Below are 19,960 nucleotides of genomic sequence, written 5' to 3'. Positions count from 1 at the left end.
TTGAACATTCTTTAAATGCAGAAAGCACATCTTACATGAGTTTTTTTTTTAATCACCTACAATATTTAGACTAGTGCTAAACAGAATGTAAGACTCTATATAAGGCTGTATATCCCATTCCTTACAAACATTTAAGAAAGGGAAATGGACTATTTATTTTTAAATGCTCAATTTCAAACAAATAAAATGGAAAATAAAAACATTTGTAGATAAGGCTACAGCATTTCTTTTTGGAAGATTATGCAAGTTAATTATCATAAAATGGGAGCCAATAATCTTTACCTAGAAGACTTCTCTTCATTATTTTAATGTGTCATTGGGAAATGGAAGGATGATTTCTTCTTGGCCATCTGTCTTAACATAATTGAACACAGTATGCAACTAATATGTGAAATTCAGTATTGTAACCAGAACCTAATCTGATCACTTGATTGCTTTGATAACCTTGAGAACCAGATACACATACACCAATTTGTTTGGCTGATGGAAAAAGTTATATAGCATGCCACTACCTCTAATTATCATTTTGCCAACTTATTAACTTCTTCCTTGATTAAAAAAATAATAATAATTGAGAAAACGTCATGCTAAACATTATTCCTCAACTCAATTTCTACAGCTATTATCAAAGATAATTTATTTTACAAAACACAACAACAAAAAAACTTATTTTTAAGAAGAAAATTTAACCAAAAACAGACATATGAAACTTGTACTGCATGTGTATCTCCTTTCATGCTGTGGTCTTTGGTACTTATCCACAAAAAAAATAAAAAAGGATGAAGAGTAATTTAGTCTGTGACCATAGTAATCCTTAAAATCAGGTAAAAGACGTATGACCATTACAACAGATTATAATTTTGAGGAAGATCTTTACTTTGTTATTAACCACTTTATTTTTACTTTGATCCTACCGCATGGCTTATTCTTCCTGTGTAAACACACTTCCAGCATGCCAGAGCTCGTACTGAATATAGAAGGCTGGGAAGCTCCTCCTGGCTGACGGGCCAGCAGGCCTGAGTTTAGAAGGCATCATCCATGGACAGGAACACACAAACCAGGCCTGGGATTCTAGTTTTGCCACAGGACTGACGCCACTTTTGAGTAAATTCTTTAAGTTCTTAATAGAACCTTAATGCCTAAGTGACATTAATACTCCCAATTTCATAGGTCTTCCTTTATTTTTGTTTATTTATTTATTTATTTATTTATTCATTTTAGAGGAGACAGAGAGAGAGAGAGAGAGAGAGAGAGAGAAGGGGGGAGGAGCAACAAGTATCAACTCCCATATGTGCCTTGACCAGGCAAGCCCAGGGTTTTGAACCAGCAACCTCAGTGTTCCAGGTCGACGCTTTATCCACTGCGCCACCACAGGTCAGGCCATGGTCTTCTTTTTTAACAAAAAATAAAGAGTCTTTGTGAAAATGCCTTGCACAGCTCTAAGCAAAGAAGGGGAGAACCACAAAAGTTAGCTACTCCATTGTCACCTAAAAAGGTGGGGTTTTAATGATCCTTTACTTTTATGATTTGTTTTAGCATTTAAATGTTTTTATATTTGTACTGCTATGGTTTGGCAATATAATTTAGGCAAAATGAGTATTTTTTAAATGTCAACATTTTAATCTTGTTAAAATGCATAATAACAATAAAGTCAATAGTTTAATTATCATATCCTATATTTGGAAAATATTACTTGGGTATAATGGTTTTCCAACAATTTGGTGAAAGAAATTTTCGTTGGTTATTAAATTATGGCTACATAATCTTGGACAAATTACCTCGCCTCTCCATTCCTCAGTTTGCTCATATGTAAAAGGGTAACTTTTTAAATTTTATAATTCATAATGATTTATGATATTAATGAGAAAATGCCTATAAAGTGCTGGGGAAAGAGCCAAGCATGTACTAAGTATCCAATAAATCATACCCTTCATTATAATCTGTCCTCTCCTGTGTTCACTTCCTTTCATATCCAGTTTATAAACCATGTGTCAGTATTTCAACTGCTCTCTAACTAAATTCTTACCCCTTTACCTCATGTTAATCTGCTTCACTTGCTTGTGCAAGACCCAATACTTAGTAAATCAAACTAAAAGCCTCTTCAGACCCAATGTTAGGCTTCTAAGTATAGACACAGGAGAGAAAAAAATAGTACAATAGTCATACAGATTGTAACTTTTGGCTTCAACTGGAATTCAGTTTGGCTTCTATACTTTGTTGACCTACTCTCTGTCGTATTTTCCAAATAGATATATAAAAAGTTATCCAATCAACAAAATCGCCTTTTTGTCCCCCTTGCAACAGACAACAACTCCCACTTCCTTTGAGAAAACAAGTCAGACATCTTGTCAACCAACCAACACACCTACCTGCATTGCATTTATTTTTACAGTGAAACAGATGATCTTTATACAACCTAAGGTAATTCTTCCAACTCTGTTCAGTATTCCATTCATTCCCCATTCCAAATGAGATAGAGCTTCTTATCTAGATCTAACTAACTACCTGCTGGACAGCTAGCTACTCTTGGATGTGCCACAGAATCTTAAATGAACACATTATACTTTTCACTTCTCCACCCTCTCCACAGAAGGTATACTGAACCCTTCCCAGCAAATAATTCCATTGTTTGAGGAAACATCTAACTTCGCTATAAAAGAGACACTCAAAGAAGCCTAGGAAGCTACTCAAACTTTTACACACTGCCTACTATTACAAGTCAAATATATTTATATGACATTTCAAACTGCAGAGGAATCAGCAGACAATACCCAGTCAAAACGACTCAAAGAAAAAAATAGAAAATGAGAATTTAAAAAATTTCAATAAATTTTTCTCACACAAAAATAAACACAAAGCAGGAGAAAGTTGCAACAAAAAATGCTGTAGCCTAGATTAATATTATACAACCATTTTCAGATGTAAAAAAAGGGGAGAATATATAAAATAAAATTAATTCAGGAAACAAATTGAAAGGACAAAATCATCTTGGACCTTAGGATTAAATTACTAGAAACCAAGAGGGAATAGATTTAACTTTACAATTAAGGTTTTTCCTCTAAAATCAAGAATAAGATAAGGCTGCCCACTCTCATCATTCTTATTCAACATAGTGCTGAAAGTTTTAGCCAGAGCAATCAGGCAAGAGAGAGAAATAACAGGTATCCATATTGGGAAATAAGAAAAGGTATCACTTTTTGCAGATGTCGATCCTGTCTACAGCTTTCCTATACACCAATAATAAAACTTCAGAAAATGAAAAAAAAAAAATCCAAGTAAGCTCCTCTCTTAACAAGGGCAAAAGTAAAATAAATTAGAAATATGACCTTAAAAAAAAACAATCCTTTTACAATTACAACAGCAAAAAATAAAATACAGAATAAACTTAACAAAAAATGTGAAGAGGCTATATCCTAAAAACTACAAAGCATTATTGAAAAAAAATTGAAAAAGATACAATAAAATGGAAAAATATTCCATGTTCACAGACTGGAAGAATCAACATAGTTAAAATGGCCATATACCCAAAGCAATATACAAATTTAATACAATCCCCATCAAAATCCCAATGTTGTTTTTTAAAGAAATAGAACAAAAAATCACCAGGCTTGTATGGAACCATAAAAAACCCCACATAGCCAAAGCAACCCTGAGAAAAAGAATAAAGCCAGAGGTATCACACCATTTGACTTCAAATTATACTTTGAGATACAATAATCAAAACGGCATGGTATTGGCAGAAAAACAGACATGGAGAACAATGGAACAGAATGAAGAGCCCAGAAATAAAACCACATATATATGGACAAATAATCTTCAGCAAGGAAACCAAAAACACACAGTGGAAAAAGAAAGCCTCTTCAATAAATGGTACTGGGAAAATTGGAAAGCCACATGCAAAAGAACGAAGCTTAACTACAGTTTGTCCTCCTGCACCAAAATTAATTCAAAATAGATCAAAGACCTATATATAAGATTTGAAACAATAAATTACATAGAGGCAAACATAGGTACTAAACTTATGGACTTTGGCAATAGAGAACATTTTATGAATTTGACCCCAAAGGCAAAGGAAGTAAAAGCAACAATAAATGAATGGGACTATATCAATCTAAAAAGCTCCTGCACAGCAAAAGAAACCAACAACAAAACAAAAAGGCAGCCAACCAAATGGGAGATGATATTTACTCCAATAAGGGGTTAATATCCAAAATATATAAAGAACTCATAAAGTTCAGCAACAAGAAGCAAACAATCCAATTAAAAAATGGGGAGAGGTCCTGAACAGACACATCTCCCAAAAAGACAAATGACCAATAGGCATATGAAAAAACAATCAAGGTCACTAACATTGATATGTAAAGACACATGCACTCCCACACTCATCGCAGCATTATTCACAGTGGCCAAGACATGGAAACAACCAAAGTATCCTTCAATAGAGGATTGGATAAAGAAGACACAGCACATATATATAATGGAATACTGCTCAGCCATAAGGAATAATGACATGGTGCTATTTATGACAACATGAATGGACCTTGAGAACATTATATTGAGTGAAATAAGTAAATCAGAAAAAGCTAAGAACTGTGTATGATTTCATACATAGGTGGGATATAAAACTGAGACTCATGGACATAGATAAAAGTGGTTACCAGGGAGAGGGGAGTAAAAAGGGAAAAATATAAGATGATGGGAAACGATATAACTTTGGGTGATGGGCACACAACACCATCAACAGTTTAAATGCTAAAGAAATGTTTACCTGAAACTTATGTACTCTTATTAATCAACGTCACCCCATTAAATTTAATTTTCTTAATAAAATTTAGAAAGAAAAAATATTAAAAGGCAATGAGGATAAACTAAACATAGCAAATAAAAATAGAATTTTTAAAAAAAAGGATCAGAAAGTGACAGAGATAAAAGACAGTTAAAGAAGTCTCAACATATCTATATACCAAATAATGTAAAATAAAAGTTCTATTTAAAACTTAAATGCAAGAGAACATTCCAGAATTAAAAGAAGCCCTGAATCTACTTATTGAAAGAATTTTGGGATAACTAAAATTATTAATTCTGATACATAAATTATGCTATTAGACTTAAAACATAAAGTTAAAAAAATATATATATACCTCTCTGGGCTTCCAAACAAAGAAACAAGGGCAAACAATTAGGTTGACACCAGTGACATACATGACAGCAGTGGAGCAGCATTTTAAAGGCATTCAAGAAAAACACAGAGATAATGTTTTTATGATAGTTGCACAAGTTGTTATTCATTCAGGTAACAAGAATATTGAAGAATATGTTAAAATATAAGAATGCTGAGAATCTAAGGAGTATACAGACAAGATTTTTCATCAGACTCAGATTATGACTATCGAATATTAGTGAAGGGACTGGTGATGACTGTTAAATATATTTATGGATCTGAAAAAGCAGAAGTTATATGATTGAACAAGTAAAGATAATGGAAAAGGGAAAGTAGAATAAATTTGTTAATTGCAACACAAATAACAGGGTACCATTTAAAGTTAACAAAACAAAGATTAGATGCCTAAAATAAAGGGGATTAAGGGAATTCTGATGTGCTTTTATAGACTACTACAGGTATTTGTATAAAGACTATTAATAGTTTGCAGTGCCAAGTGGTATATTTGAAAACCATGAAAATAATAAATCCTGAGAGTTCTCAATACAAAAAAAAAATGTTTTTTCTTTTTCTCTTTTTTGCACCTATATGTTAGATGTTAGCTAAATTTACAGTGGCATTCATTTCACAATATATGTAAGTGAAATCATTATGCTTTATATCCTAAACTTTCACAGTACTGTGTATCAAATATTTCAATAAAATCAGGATGGGGAAAACTAGAACACACACACACACACACACACATCATAAATTCCAAAGAAAATAAAAGCAAAAAAGATAAAACAACAGACCAAATGAAGAAAGAGGCATAGTAAATATATAGCCTATAACATAAGTAGTATGGCAAAGACAAAATCTATCAGCTTATGAATAAAAAGATTCAATCTCCTAAAAGAAAAATATTTCAGATTGCTTTAAAAAGCAAAGACTAACTCTATGCTTGACATGAGAAATAACTAAAACTAAGTGATTCCAAAACTTAAACCTAACACAGTAGAAGACAGGCAAAGGTTTAGTAAGCAAATAAAAATAATCAGAAAGGAGAAATAAAGTCCTGATAAAAGAGAATGTAAAATTCAAGGTAAAAATTAATAACAAAGACAAAAAAATGACATTTGATGATGCTAAAGCCAAAATTAAAAATTAAGATGTAATAGTTATGAATATCTATGCAACAAATAACATAAAACCACCTTCATGAAACAGAAGGTAGAACGAGAAACATGAACACACACAAATAGGACACTCACACACCACACTCTGTCCCAGACAGGATAAAGAAACCAAAGGAAGTATACAGAACATTTAAGCAAGGTATTCAGTAAGTAAATCTTATGAATGTATATTGAGTTTTACTTTCTCAAAATAGAGATTTACCTTCTCATATGCACAGAGAACATTCCTGAAAATTGAACATATAATAAGTCAAAGAAAACAATTCAATAAATCCCATAAAGAAGAAATTATACAAATAACATTCTCTGACACAGAGCTATAAAATCAGAAATTGACAACAGAATCAAAATTCGAGACTTTTCAATCTAAATTTATTTTAACTTTTCAACAAATCTTTAAAAAATGGAAATAAACCAAAATGGCAAGATTTTCTAAAAATAATGTTAATGAAAACATTGTGCATTACAATCAAAGGAATGCAATTGAAGCCATAATCAGAAAATATTTATAATTTACCTAGAGCAAAAAATAGTAAGAGAATAAAAATAAATTCAATTTACAATTGTAAAAGCTAGAAAAAACATAGAAATTAATAAAAGAAACTATATTAATAAAAGTTTTTAAAAACCAGAAAAATCAATGAAAACAATAATTAAATTACAGTGTTGGATCTTTGAATAAAAACCAACAAAACAGAAATCCATAAATACATACCAGCCTGATCAGGCGGTAGCACAGTGGATAGAGCGTCAGATTGAGACATGGAGGACCCAGGTTTGAAAACCCGAGGTCGCCAGCTTAAGCATGGGCTCATCTTGTTTGAGCAAGGCTCACCAGCTTGAGCCCAAGGTTGCTGGCTTGAGCAAGAGGTCACTGGCTCAGCTGTAGCCCTCCAGTCAAGACACATATGAGAAAGCAATCAATGAACAACTAAGGTGCCCCAACGAAGAACTGACGCTTCTCATCTCTCTCCCTTCCTGCCTGTCTGTCCCTATCTGTCCCTCTCTGTTTTGGTCACACACACACACACACACACACACACACACACACAAAAGTAAGTATGTAAATATTCAAAGTAAGTAATGACAAAGGAAAAATAATGACTGAAATAATTAAATAAAAATATTTTTCAACAAGTAAAGGAAAAATTTCTTGGCCATATAGGAAGAAAACCAGAATAAAGGGGCCTTGGAGACAGGTACAGAGGGTCAGCCCGGAATGGTCTGCTACTTGCTGCCCATTGCTCTCCTGGTTGCAAGTCTCGTGGGCTCCCTGATAGCTTAGGTCTTAGGGGAAGGAGAGAGGCAAGGAAAACAGTTCTGAGAGGAACAGGAGGAGAGGGGGAGGAGGAGAAAGGTGGGCGCTTGCACCTGGAATGGAGAGTGCTAAGCAGAACTTTCTTAAATGATGAAAGGACTTTGCACATTATATTATATAAATCACTTGAAAAATCTAGGTGGAATGGCTAATTTGTTAAGAAAATAAAGTTTAAGTATTATTCATCCTATGAGAGCTAGAATGCTTAAGAAGAGCAATTTTTATGTAAAAATAAGAGAAAGTTATTAAGGAACTATTCAACAAAAAAGCACCAGACCCAAATGGCAGGGGGAAAGATGAGGAAAAATACCCTGGTGCTTGATTTCAATTGAAACTACCAATAAAAAACCATTATGAGTCCTGGCCAGTTGGCTCAGTGGTAGAGCGTCAGCCTGGCATGCAGGAGTCCCAGGTTCGATTCCCAGCCAGGGCTCACAGGAGAAGCACCCATCTGCTTCTCCACCCCTCCCCCTCTCCTTCCTCTCTGTCTCTCTCTTCCCCTCTCACAGCCAAGGCTCTATTGGAGCAAAGTTGGCCTGGGCACTGAGGATGGCTCTGTGGCCTCTGCCTCAGGCGCTGGAATGGCTCTGGTTGCAGCAGAGCGACGCCCCAGATGGGCAGAGCATTGCCCCCTGGTGGGCGTGCCAGGTGGATCCCGGTCGGGAGCATGCAGGAGTCTGACTGCCTCCCCATTTCCAACTTCAGAAAAATACAAAAAAAAAAACCCCATTATGACAAACTATAATACCATGAATGAAATATAAAACACTATTATAAACCCTGCATTAAAAACAGGAATAATACAATATTATAAACAAAATATGTCAATAAATTTGAAAGTTAAAGACCATGGACAAATTCCTTGAAAGGCGCAAATTACTAAAACTTACTCAATAAGAAAAAAATCTAAACACCCCTATGTTTAGTAAAGGAAATTAATTAGTGATTAAAATTTTCCTTATACCTACAAAGCCCAGGTCCACATGGCTTCCCTGCTGAATTCTAACAAATAAATAAGGAAGAAGTGATGTTAATTCTGTATAAATGCTTTCAGAAAATAGAAGCTAGTATTATTACCTGAAAACCAAAGCTGTACAAAAATATCACACAAAAACTACTGACCGATACCCCTCATGACGAAGGACACAAAACTCAATACAAAATATTTACAATTTAAATCCTAAATTCATAAAAACAATAATATAAGATGACCAACTGGATTTATTCCAACAATGCAAGGTTAGTGTAACATACAAACTCAATTAATGTTCTTAGTTATTTCAAGGAAATAAAGGAGGAAAACCATATAATCTACTTTAGTAAAGAAAAGTTTTTTGACAAAACTTAACACCTTATCATAATTAAAAAGAGAAAAACATTTGAAAAAATTAGGAAAAAAAATTTCCTCAACCTGAGGAAGTATTTCTATGAAAAACTAACAACTAACACTTACTGGTAAAAAATGGCAGGGTTTCTGTGCAAGGTCAGAAACAAGGAAAGAATGTATACCCTCACCACTTCTATTCAGCATTGCATTGGAGGGCACTGTCAGTGCAATAAAACTATTAAAATAAATAAAATTACCTAAATTAGTTTGAAAAATAAAAAAATGTCTTTATTTGCAGAGAATATTATCATCTAAGCAGGTGACCCTAAGAAATTTATACAGAAAATTACACGAAGCCATAAATGATTTCAGCAATATTGCAAGAAATATGATATATGATCTGTGTACCGAAACTAATTCCGTACTTTCATATACTAGCAAAAAAACAAAAATAAAATTTTAAAGTCTATTTAGAAGAGTATGATAAAATGAAATACAATACTTGTATATGAATTTAACATACAAGAGCTGTATGCTGCAAACCAAAACACTGCTGTGATAAATTTTAAAAAACCTAGGAAAGTAGAACAATATACCATGTTCTAAGATTGGAAGGCTCAATATGGTTACCACCATAACTCCCCCCAAACGAATGTGAAGATATGTAGATACTCTCCTCTCTGAAAGTTGCAGCTTAATTCTACCCCTACTCCCATCTTGAGTAGGCTGGATTTAGTGAATTAATTCCAAAGGAAATATAGAAAGAAAAAATCAGTAACTTTCTGGTGAAGAAACCTGACAGTTGATCAAAGTTAATAAAAGCTATGCTTACTTGTGGATTGTACATACTCTCCAATATGCTAACAGGGCAATTCTCTGTTGTGTTATTCTTCCCTCAAAAAAAACTATAATCCCTGTCTAATCAAGAAGAAAACATCAGACAAATCCAAATTGAGTGACATCTACAAAATACCTAGCCAAGGCTCTTCAAACTGTGAAAGTCATAAAAGAAAAAAAAAAAAGAAAGAAAGAAAAACTGAGAAATTATCACAGATCAAGTGATAAAGAAGTATGACAAATAAGTGCAAAGTGGGATATCCTGCACTGGATCCTGGAACAGACAAAGGACAATAGTGAAAAAACTAATAAAATCCAAATAAAGTATTGAGTTCGGTTTCCAACAATTTGCCAATATTGATTTCTTAGTTTTGATGAATGTACTGTAGGAACCTAAGATGTTAACGTGAGAAGACACTGGGTAAAGCATATAAGAGAATTTTCTGTACTGTATCTGCAACTTCTCTGTAAATCTAAAATTATTCCCAACTAAAAAGTTTCATTAAAAACAATAGTAGGCTTTTTTTGTAAAAATTTTAAGATGATACTAAAGCTTATATAAGACTAATATGGATCTAGGATATCCACTACAATTTAAAAACAGAAAAGTAAGTTTAGAGTACTTACACTACCTGATTCCAAGTCTTATTTTAAAGTTATGGTAAGTAAGACAGTGCATTGTTGAGAAAGGATAGAGATATAGATTATTGAAATTGAACCAAGATTCCAAAAAATAGTTTTATACTGATCAATTGATATTTAGCAAAAATAGTCATATAATTCCATAAGAAAGGATACCTTTTGCCTGACCAGGTAGTGGCACAGTGGATAGAGTGTCAGACTAGGACGCAGAGGACCCAGGTTCGAGATCCCGAGGTCACCAGCTTGAGCACGGGCTCATCTGTTTTAAGGAAGGCTCACCAGCTTGCGCTCAAGGTTGCTGGTTTGAGCAAGGGGTCACTCAGTCTGCTGGAGCCCCCCCGTCAAGGCACATGTGAGAAATCAACCAATGAACAACTAAGGTGCCGCAAAGAAGAACTGACACTTTGCTTCTCATCTCTCTCCCTTCCTGTCTGTCTGTCCCTCTCTCTGACTCTCTGTCTCTGTCACACACACACACACACACAAAAAAAAGATACTTATTTTTCAATAAATAGTGCTAGAATAACTGGATCCCTATACAGAAAAAAAATCAACATTGGCTTTTGCCTCACACCTCAGAAACATAGAAATTAATTCAAAATGGATCATAGACCTAAATTTGTAATCTAAGAAAATATTAATTTTAAAAATATTCAGAAAATATAATGTCCCAAATATAAGTGTCTAGAAAAATTATTTTTCTTTTAGAAGAAAATATAGAAGAAAGTTTGTGACCTTAAATTAGGTAAAGATTCTTAAGTAGTGCACAAAAGCATGAATAAAATAATTTAAGAAACTGGTCTTCATCCAGACCAAAAACTTTTTCCCACTAAATGATACCACTAGAAAAATAAAAAGGCAATCCAAAGATTGGGAGAAAATATTTGCAAGCATATATCTAATAAAAAAATATCCAAATATAGTAAGAACTCTTACAACTAATAAAAATAAAACCCCCTAAATGTTTTAAATGGTCAAGTGTTTGAATAGACACTTCACAAAAGAAGATATACAAATGGCCAACAAGTTCATAAAATGATGTCAACACCATCGTCATCTGGGAGATGCTAACTAATGAGATGCCATTACCTACCAACTAAAGTGGCTAAAATATAAAAAGGGTGATAACGCTAAGTGTTGACAGAATTTGGTAAAACTGGAATTCCCATGTATTACTGATGGAAATAGAAGAATATGTAACCACTTTAGAAAATAGGTAGCTTTTTAAGAAGTATGTATTCATCATACAACCCAGTAGTTCTAGGGATCAACCCAAGAGAAATTAAAGCATATCCAACTCAGATGTCTATAAGATTACTCATATCAACATTACACATAACATAAGTGTCAAATACAGGAAACGAGTCAAACGTTCACAAACTGATGAGTGAAAATAGTAACTGTCATATCTCCATATGACTTAAATGCATGATTACATTTAAATGAACTGATAAGAATGGTATAAGAGTAACAGAAAACAGAGCAGTAGTTGCCTGGTGGCAAGGGGTAGGATTAGTAATGAACTGCCAAGGAGAATAAAAGAATTATTTGGGGTTACAAAAATTCAAAAATTTGGATTTGGTGGTAGTTGCACGAATGAGTGGTTTTATTTCTACATGAATTGTACTTCAATAAAGCTATAAGGGCCCTGGCCAGTTAGCTTAGTCAGTTAGAGTGTCATCCTAAAACACCAAGATTGCTGGTTCGATCCCTTGTTAAGGCACATATGAAAAGCAACTAATGAACATACAGCTAAGTGGAACAACAAATTGATCAAATAAATGCTTCTCTCTCCCTCTCCCTCCCCACTCCATCAGCCTCTCTCTGCTTCTCTTAAAAAAAAACTATAAAAATGATACTATTTACAATAGCATTAATAATATTATACTTAGAAAAACAAATCAAATATCTGCTACACCTTTATAAAGGAAATTATTAAATACTTTAGAAACATTTAAATAGGACTTAAATAAGTCAGGAATATACCATGGGAAAAATAAAACACATACATATGCCTACACATACAGCTATTTCCACGTTCTTAACCACGTGATCAAGTAGGATTATGTATTAATTATATGTGACCAGAGCACAGTGCCCAGATACTTGGTTAAACACCAGTCTGGACAGTGTTCTGAAGGTGTTTTTAAAGATATGATTAACGTTTAAATTAGTAACCTTTGAGATCGGAAAATCAGATTACCCTCCATAATGTGGGTGGGGTTTATCCAATGGGTTGAAGAACTTAAGAAAAAATGACTGAGATGTCCCTGAGGAAGAAAGAATTCTGTCTTCAGACTGTCTTTGGATTAGATCTGCTTTTCTCTAGATTTGCCTGCCTGCCCTGCAGGTTTTGGACGTACTAGCCTTTCCAGTGGTGTGAGCCAATTCCTTCAAATGAAACAATCGCAATGTCTCTATCAGAGAAAAATTAGGTATGATTCAATAGCCAGCGATTCCCAAAATAGAAATGTGAACTGGAGACCATTCAGTAAAAGTAACATTATTCAGTGCTAAAAGGAAATGAGCCATCAAGCCACAAAAAGACATGGAGGACCCTTAAATGCATATTATTAAGTGAAAGAAGCCAATACAATAAGGCTACATCTTGTGTGATTCCAACTATATGACATTCTGGAAAAGGCACAGATACAGAGACAGAAAAGAGATCAGTGATTTCCAGGAGTTGAAGGGAGGGAAGGATGAATAGTCAGAGCACAGAGGGTTTTTATGGCAGTGGAACTATTATGTATGATATCAAAAGGGAACCATAATGTAAACTATGGACTTTGAGTGACAATCATGTGTCAAAGTAGGTCTATCAACTGAATCAAATGTACCACTCCAGTGTGAGAAGTTGATTTGAGAACTGCCCTAAAAAATAAAGTGTTTTTCTTAAGTAAATAGGCATTTTTAAGAATCACAAATTATTCCAGTAAAAAATTATAAAAAAAAAAAAGACCCTGGTTGGTGGCACAGTGGATAGAGCATCATCCTGGAGTGCCTAGGCTGCAGACTTGACCCCGAGGTCACCGGTTTGAGCCCTGGCCAGGACACATATGAGAGTCAATCCATGGGTGCACAAGTAAGCAACTAAGTGGAATGAGTTGATGCTTCTCTCTATCTCAAAAATAAAAAATAAAAATTCACAAACAAATGAGAAAGAATAAATAATTATTTTCAGGAAATCCATACTAGTTAGAAAAATGGGAGATATAACCAAAGTTAAAGATGAGGGGTGGCATGAATCTATCAGGAAAGCAAATACCAAGAGTAAATTGACCTCAAGATGTTAAACACAGGTCTATGCCCCAGTAATTCCACTACTAGGAATAATACCCAACAGAAATAAAACATACATCCTCACAAAAACTTGTACACAAATATTCAGAACAGCACTATGGATAATAGTCATATTGTTGGCTAATAAATAGCCCAACATGGATTCATAAATAAAATGTGACATATTCATACAATGAAACATTATCAGCAGTAAAGAGGAATAAAATATACTGATATGGGCCAAGACATAGATGAACCTGGAAAATATTATGGTCATTGAAAGAGATTAAGAATGAAAGACCACATACTATATGATTCCTTTTATATAAAATGTTCAGAGTACACAAATCCAGAGAGAAAGAAAGTAGATTAGAAATTGCATAGGGCTGGAAATGGAGGAATAATGGCTTGGGTAGAAATAGGGAGTGACTGCTAACAAGTATAGGGTTTCTTTCTGAGGTGATGAAAATGTTTTAAAATTAGACTCTAGCAATGATTGCATAACTCTATAAATATACTAAAAAACATTCAATTGTACTGAAACCTTAGCCTATTGGGAGTGAGAGCTAAGAACTTATGCTTCATACCAACCAAACAAACCCGACTGAATGGTTTTTCAAAGAAGTCAACCTTTTAATATCCTGGAGGTTTATTTCTATCATATAAAAATTCACAACAAACTCAAAAGAAATTTAGTATGATTTTTAAATTACAATAAAACAACTTCAGATCATTAATTTTATGCTAATGTCATACGTAAAGAAGTCTAATACTGGTATATTTTCCTAGTGTTCATTTCCAAACTAAAGAAATCTTTTCTGTTCTGTTTGTAAATACCTTGTAACCAGGACTACCCATTAATCCATCCTTTCCATGTCGCCCTGGTTCTCCCTGAAAGGTAAAGACACATATTTTAATATAGTTTTGCAACAATTTTTAAAAGAAAGATACTATAAGATCATTTTTATTTAAAACAAAACATGCAAGAACTTTTCATCAAACTCACAGCACGTCCCGGAAGGCCAGGAAAACCAGCATTCCCCTTTTCACCTTTTGCACCCTGTATCAATAGAGAACACTTAAAGACAATCCTTACAATAATCTTTGAAACTTTCAACTCACACTTAATTAGGGCAGTAAGTTAACCTCCTTATATAGTGACAGAATTCACAGAACTATAGCTCGTGTTTGCCTTTGAAACCTACTAGCAGAGTACTATTTTACCAGGACAATGGACAGACCTGAGACACTGAAAACACTGACAGATGCAGAAATATCACAAGCATCTAAACACAGAAACCACATCTTGGAAAAATTAATAAGGCAATGAGTATTTTAAAGATGCAGAGAATATAACCGTCCTTCAATGTGAAGAACTAGCAAGGCCCATAACATCAATTCGCAATGGATATACTGTGAAGCAACTATTACTTCCAAGGAATCTCTTCCTATAATTACTGTCAAAGTTTAAAATGACCAGTAACACACCATAGTCTCAAGAAGACAAACAATAACAACAGAACAACCCCAAACCAAAAAACCAACGCCCCCCCCCCCAAAAAAGACAATGCATCGACATATTCTTGTAGTATACCATGCCTAACAAACAATCACCAGTTATTTTCTCCATTGGTTTTAATAAAACCCCTGAGATATGTGAATAAAACTAATTGCTAAAATGGTGGTTTGGGATGCAAATTCAAGCTATTTACATTACAGTGAAAGTTCAATATGGATACTTTGTTTTGTGACCGATACTTCCCTTTTTGCCATAAAATCCAGGTGACCCTTTATCTCCTTTGGGACCCATTTCACCCTAGAAGACAAAATACAAATATTGAATTTTAGAGATATAGGAATATTTTTCTCACATATTAAAGAAAAAATTATACCAATTATAAAACAAGAGTTTAATACTCCAACAACAAAATAAAATAAAAAGAATTTAAGCTTTGTTTACAAAAGTTCTATTTTCCAGGCTTAAAACAAAAAAAAGGAAAAATAAGGATAGTTGGGACTTCTATATAATAAAACTTACTCATCAATTTTTCAAGACTTCAATATTTATGACTAGAAATTTTAAAGAAACTTTTCAAAGCTTTCTGTGAACTATAATATTAATGTTAATCTAATCATTTACTTCAGCACACTTTAATTTACATATAAGCATTTATTTATAATACCTTTATAATATAAAGTTTGAATATGAAATTTGAAAGAATATATGGCATTGCTGCATATATTTTAAAAGATCAGATTTTGTCCACCTTTGATCCTGGCATTCCATGAAGCCCAGGAAAACCAGGAAGTCCACGGTCACCCTGAAAAATAAAACTAGAATTAATGAAAGAAAACACATTTCAGCCTAAAAAAAATCAATCATATATATCATGTATATTTTAACCTTACACTTTTCAAAATCCATTAAAAATAAATCTGCAAACAGTTAAATGCATATCTACATTACAACCCTTATCTCTATGAAAGAGTAATGTTAATTTTTCAGGGTTTGATTTATGTTCAGAAAAGGAAAGTACCTGGGGGCTTAGGGGTATCTCATCAGCAGTCCTAACCACTCACTCAGCCTCCATCCACACTCCACATAAACAACCTTCCCTCAGCCCCTTCTATGTGTGTATGAGTAGACACAACTGTGTTGGAAGGCCCTATTAGGACAGAGACAGGAAGAAGCCTGCAGACCCGAGGAATGGGATTGGGGTGGTTTGTGCAGGGATTGCCAAGACCAGGAATCTGGAATGTTACAAGGGAATCATGGGCTACAGGTGTGCCTCTAGGTTGGTTCTGAGGACCTATCACTCAACACTGGGGAGCACAGCTAAAGCAGGGTATATCAGGACTTCTGTCTCTCTGAGGGTAGTAATGACAGAGTTTTTGCAAGACCTCTTCTCCATGCCTATGTCAGTTTCTTATAAGATTTTTCTTTAGTTTTCTTAAGATATTTGGTGTTTCCTGGTTGTCAGCTCACAGGGAAGCTGATGATAAGCTCTCAGTGGGTACTGTTCATTGAGCTTCATTATACTATGATCTCATCTGATGGGGTCATTTTGATAGGGGAGCCCAGAAGTAAGAAATCTGGCTTCACTAATAGTAACTTTTAGTCGTAATAAATAGGAAATATATAAGGGTTAAGAAATAGTTCATCTACTTGTTATTCTCTCCTAATAGCTCCCTGGCCTTTGAAATGTAGCAAAAAGTTGACCTTTGCAGGAATGTTGGAAAAAGCTTACATTGGGGAGAGAGCTGATAATTAGGGGAGTTTAAGTCACAATAGTTGTTTATAAAAGCCAAAACACAGGATGAGGATGTACTGTGAAAAGTCAAGGCCTATAAATTAAATAAAAACTTAGTTCACCAATCTTAAAGCTTTACTCTGTATCCTAAGAAAACAGGGAGTCTTTTCACAGACAATTTAGAGGCGCCAGGTCCCAGCTGTTCCTGGGAGACACTTCCCTGGAGATTTTACTAAGGACATCAGACAGGACCATACTGAGTAGGCCTGAGCTACATCAAAAGAAATTGCAAAGGAGATGTTCCTGAGCTGAACCCACTACGTGACTAATTGCATAAATTTTTTTTTCATTTTTTTTTTCTTTTACCCCTTACACCATTACTAACAGCCCCTAAACCCTATAAATCCTACCAGCACCAGGAGAATGGTAAGCTAGTTATTTTGGAAAGGAGTCAACTGCCTTCTCAAGTTGCTGCAATTTGAAATAAAAGACACACTTAATGCCTACTCGGTCTTCATCTCTCTTTATTGGCATTAAGGGTGGTGGGTAACCCTGAATCTGGCTTTATTTTCTGGTTACATATTTTGGTGACCCAATTGGGACCCATCAGGACCTCTGGTAAGTTTTTGATGGGAATCCCAATGGGTTACTTGGATGGGCAGGCCCGTGGGAGCTAGACTTTAAAAACTCCCTGACAACTGCCAAGTATTTATTTATTATCAGGGAGACAGCCAACTCTGCTCCTTGGTGTCCCCCATCAGGATCAGCCCAGAACAAATAAAGATGAGGGTGTCATTTAGATAAGTACTACTCTTTTATATCGGTCTGATCTCACGTTGAAATTTTGTCTCCCGTAAAAGACACATTTTTGCATTTACATTGGTAAAAATAGTCCTTTTGTTTTGCATTTGTCTTCCCTGTACATTTAAATTAGAAATACCTCAGATAGTACCTGTTGTTTTATTGGTTATAACCTACTAAGTAATATCAAAAATAGGAGACACCACATCTATTTCTAAAAAAAAAAAAAAAAAAATGTCCATTAGGACATACCTAATTGGTCAACCTATCCTTATAAATTTATAAAATACTATCAACTTAAAATGGCCAAGATATGACTCTTTTAAAGCCTGAGTTAATTTCTCACATACAAAATTAGATATGCCAACTCTAATGTTAAACTAAAGAAAATAGTCTCATTCCTGTATTAAGTACTCTGGACATTGTTACTTAAAAACTAAAATACTCCTGACCTGTGGTGGCACAGTGGATAAAGCATCGACCTGGAAATGCTGAGGTCGCTGATTCAAAACCCTAGGTTTGCCTGGTCAAGTCACATATGGGAGTTGATGCTTCCAGCTCCTCCCCCTTCTCTCTCTCTGTCTCTCTCTCTCCCTCTCTCTCTCCTCTCTAAAAATGAATAAATAAAAAAATTAAAAAAAAATTAAAACTAAAATACATAAAAAAAAAACACTCCCTTAAACTTAAATAAAATTTTGAATCCTAAACTTATTTCTTTGTTTAGTATTCTGTAAGGCCTTGCCATACTAATTACTGTACTTTGTATTATCTTCAGAGTTAAGGACCAAATAACAATTCTAGTATTAAGTTTAATCAGGTTCTATTTATGTGTCATGCCTGTGTCTCTCTACTGTAATTGTCTTGTTTATATATCAAATTGTACTCAGGTCTGTAAAATAGGAGAAGTCAAATTCGGTTTAAAAACTTATCTATCTGTCTAAAATTCTTATTCTTCTATGGCAAAGGACAAATAAGGAGTCTAGCCTTCTCTACCACTATTAAAATACTATAAAATAAAGTAATTCCAAATGTTTTTTTAATCAAGTGGTCTAGAAAAACATTTGCTATTAGTACAGTGTTAATAGCAATTAAATTCAATTAGTGTCTTTTAAGGTTATTAACAAAAAATATCTTTACTTTGCCCAAGTTTATAACAGGTTCCTATTATCTCTGTTAAGTCTTAAAAATATAAGTGTTTGCCAATAAAAAAAAAACTCTGTTTCTAAAGGTCATAAAATATATTCATAAAAATATCAATCTAAAATTACTAATTACTTAGTCCTCACTAAAAATTAAGGTTTTTAAAAATTAAAAATTCTAATTACCGTATTTTTCACTCCATAAGACGCACTTTTTTCTACCGCAAAAGTGGAGGGGAAAATGCCCGTGCATCTTATGGAGCAAAAAATACAGTATTTTATTAAACATTTTAACACACCACTTGGTTCAGAGTATTTTCTTTCTTATTTTCCTCCTTAAAACCCTAGGTGTGTATTATGGTCAGATGCATGTTATGGAGTGAAAAATATGGTAAATTTAAAAAAATTATATAGTTTTAGTAATAAGTGGTATAAAATACAAATATACATTTTTTTTTATTTTATTTATTCATTTTAGAGAGGAGAGAGAGACAGAGAGAGAGAAGGGGGGAGGAGCTGGAAGCATCAACTCTCATATGTGCCTTGACCAGGCAAGCCCAGGGTTTTAGAACGACCTCAGCATTTCCAGGTGGACGCTTTATCCACTGCGCCACCACAGGTCAGGCACAAATATACATTTTTTAAAAAGTAAGTAGTTCTAAAAACTAGTTATTTCTAAATAGTACAAAAGGTTTGTGTAAGTCACAAAAAGTTTATACAGGTTGTAAAAGATCTATACAACACCCCCAAAATTAAAAATTATTTTAATTGCAAATAAAAAAAGAACATACATATTACAAAAAAAGGGACTTTAAGAAAATTGTCCTAAAAAATTAAAAGTATATATTAGACTAACTAGACCTATTTAATATACTTAAAATCACTTTTTAAAACTTTACAAAATATAACAATAACAATTATATTTTGTTTATATACATATATTTTATTACAACAGGTACTCTGCAAATTCTGTAAAAACCTCTAAAAGTCTACAAGTCTTTAATATACCTTTATTAGTTATTCT

At 33.8% G+C, this 19,960-nt stretch overlaps 1 protein-coding gene across 1 annotated transcript in view; it reads right to left on the bottom strand.

The window, feature by feature from the left end:
• The window catches only part of COL21A1 (collagen type XXI alpha 1 chain), a 208,719-nt gene that overhangs the window by 50,677 nt on the left and 138,082 nt on the right, over window positions 1-19,960 (bottom strand). Inside the window, exons 13-16 of the mRNA XM_066359179.1 lie at window positions 16,013-16,066; window positions 15,498-15,561; window positions 14,752-14,795; window positions 14,583-14,636 (exon numbers count right to left, since the gene is read on the bottom strand). Coding sequence (XP_066215276.1) covers window positions 14,583-14,636; window positions 14,752-14,795; window positions 15,498-15,561; window positions 16,013-16,066 — 216 coding nt within the window. The remainder of the gene's footprint in view (window positions 1-14,582; window positions 14,637-14,751; window positions 14,796-15,497; window positions 15,562-16,012; window positions 16,067-19,960) is intronic.

The sequence above is a fragment of the Saccopteryx leptura genome, chromosome 1, assembly GCF_036850995.1.
Source record: "Saccopteryx leptura isolate mSacLep1 chromosome 1, mSacLep1_pri_phased_curated, whole genome shotgun sequence".
Classification (NCBI taxonomy): Eukaryota; Metazoa; Chordata; class Mammalia; order Chiroptera; family Emballonuridae; genus Saccopteryx; species Saccopteryx leptura.
The sequence above is the reverse complement of the archived record's forward strand: the minus strand, read 5'-3'. Positions and strand labels throughout refer to the sequence as shown.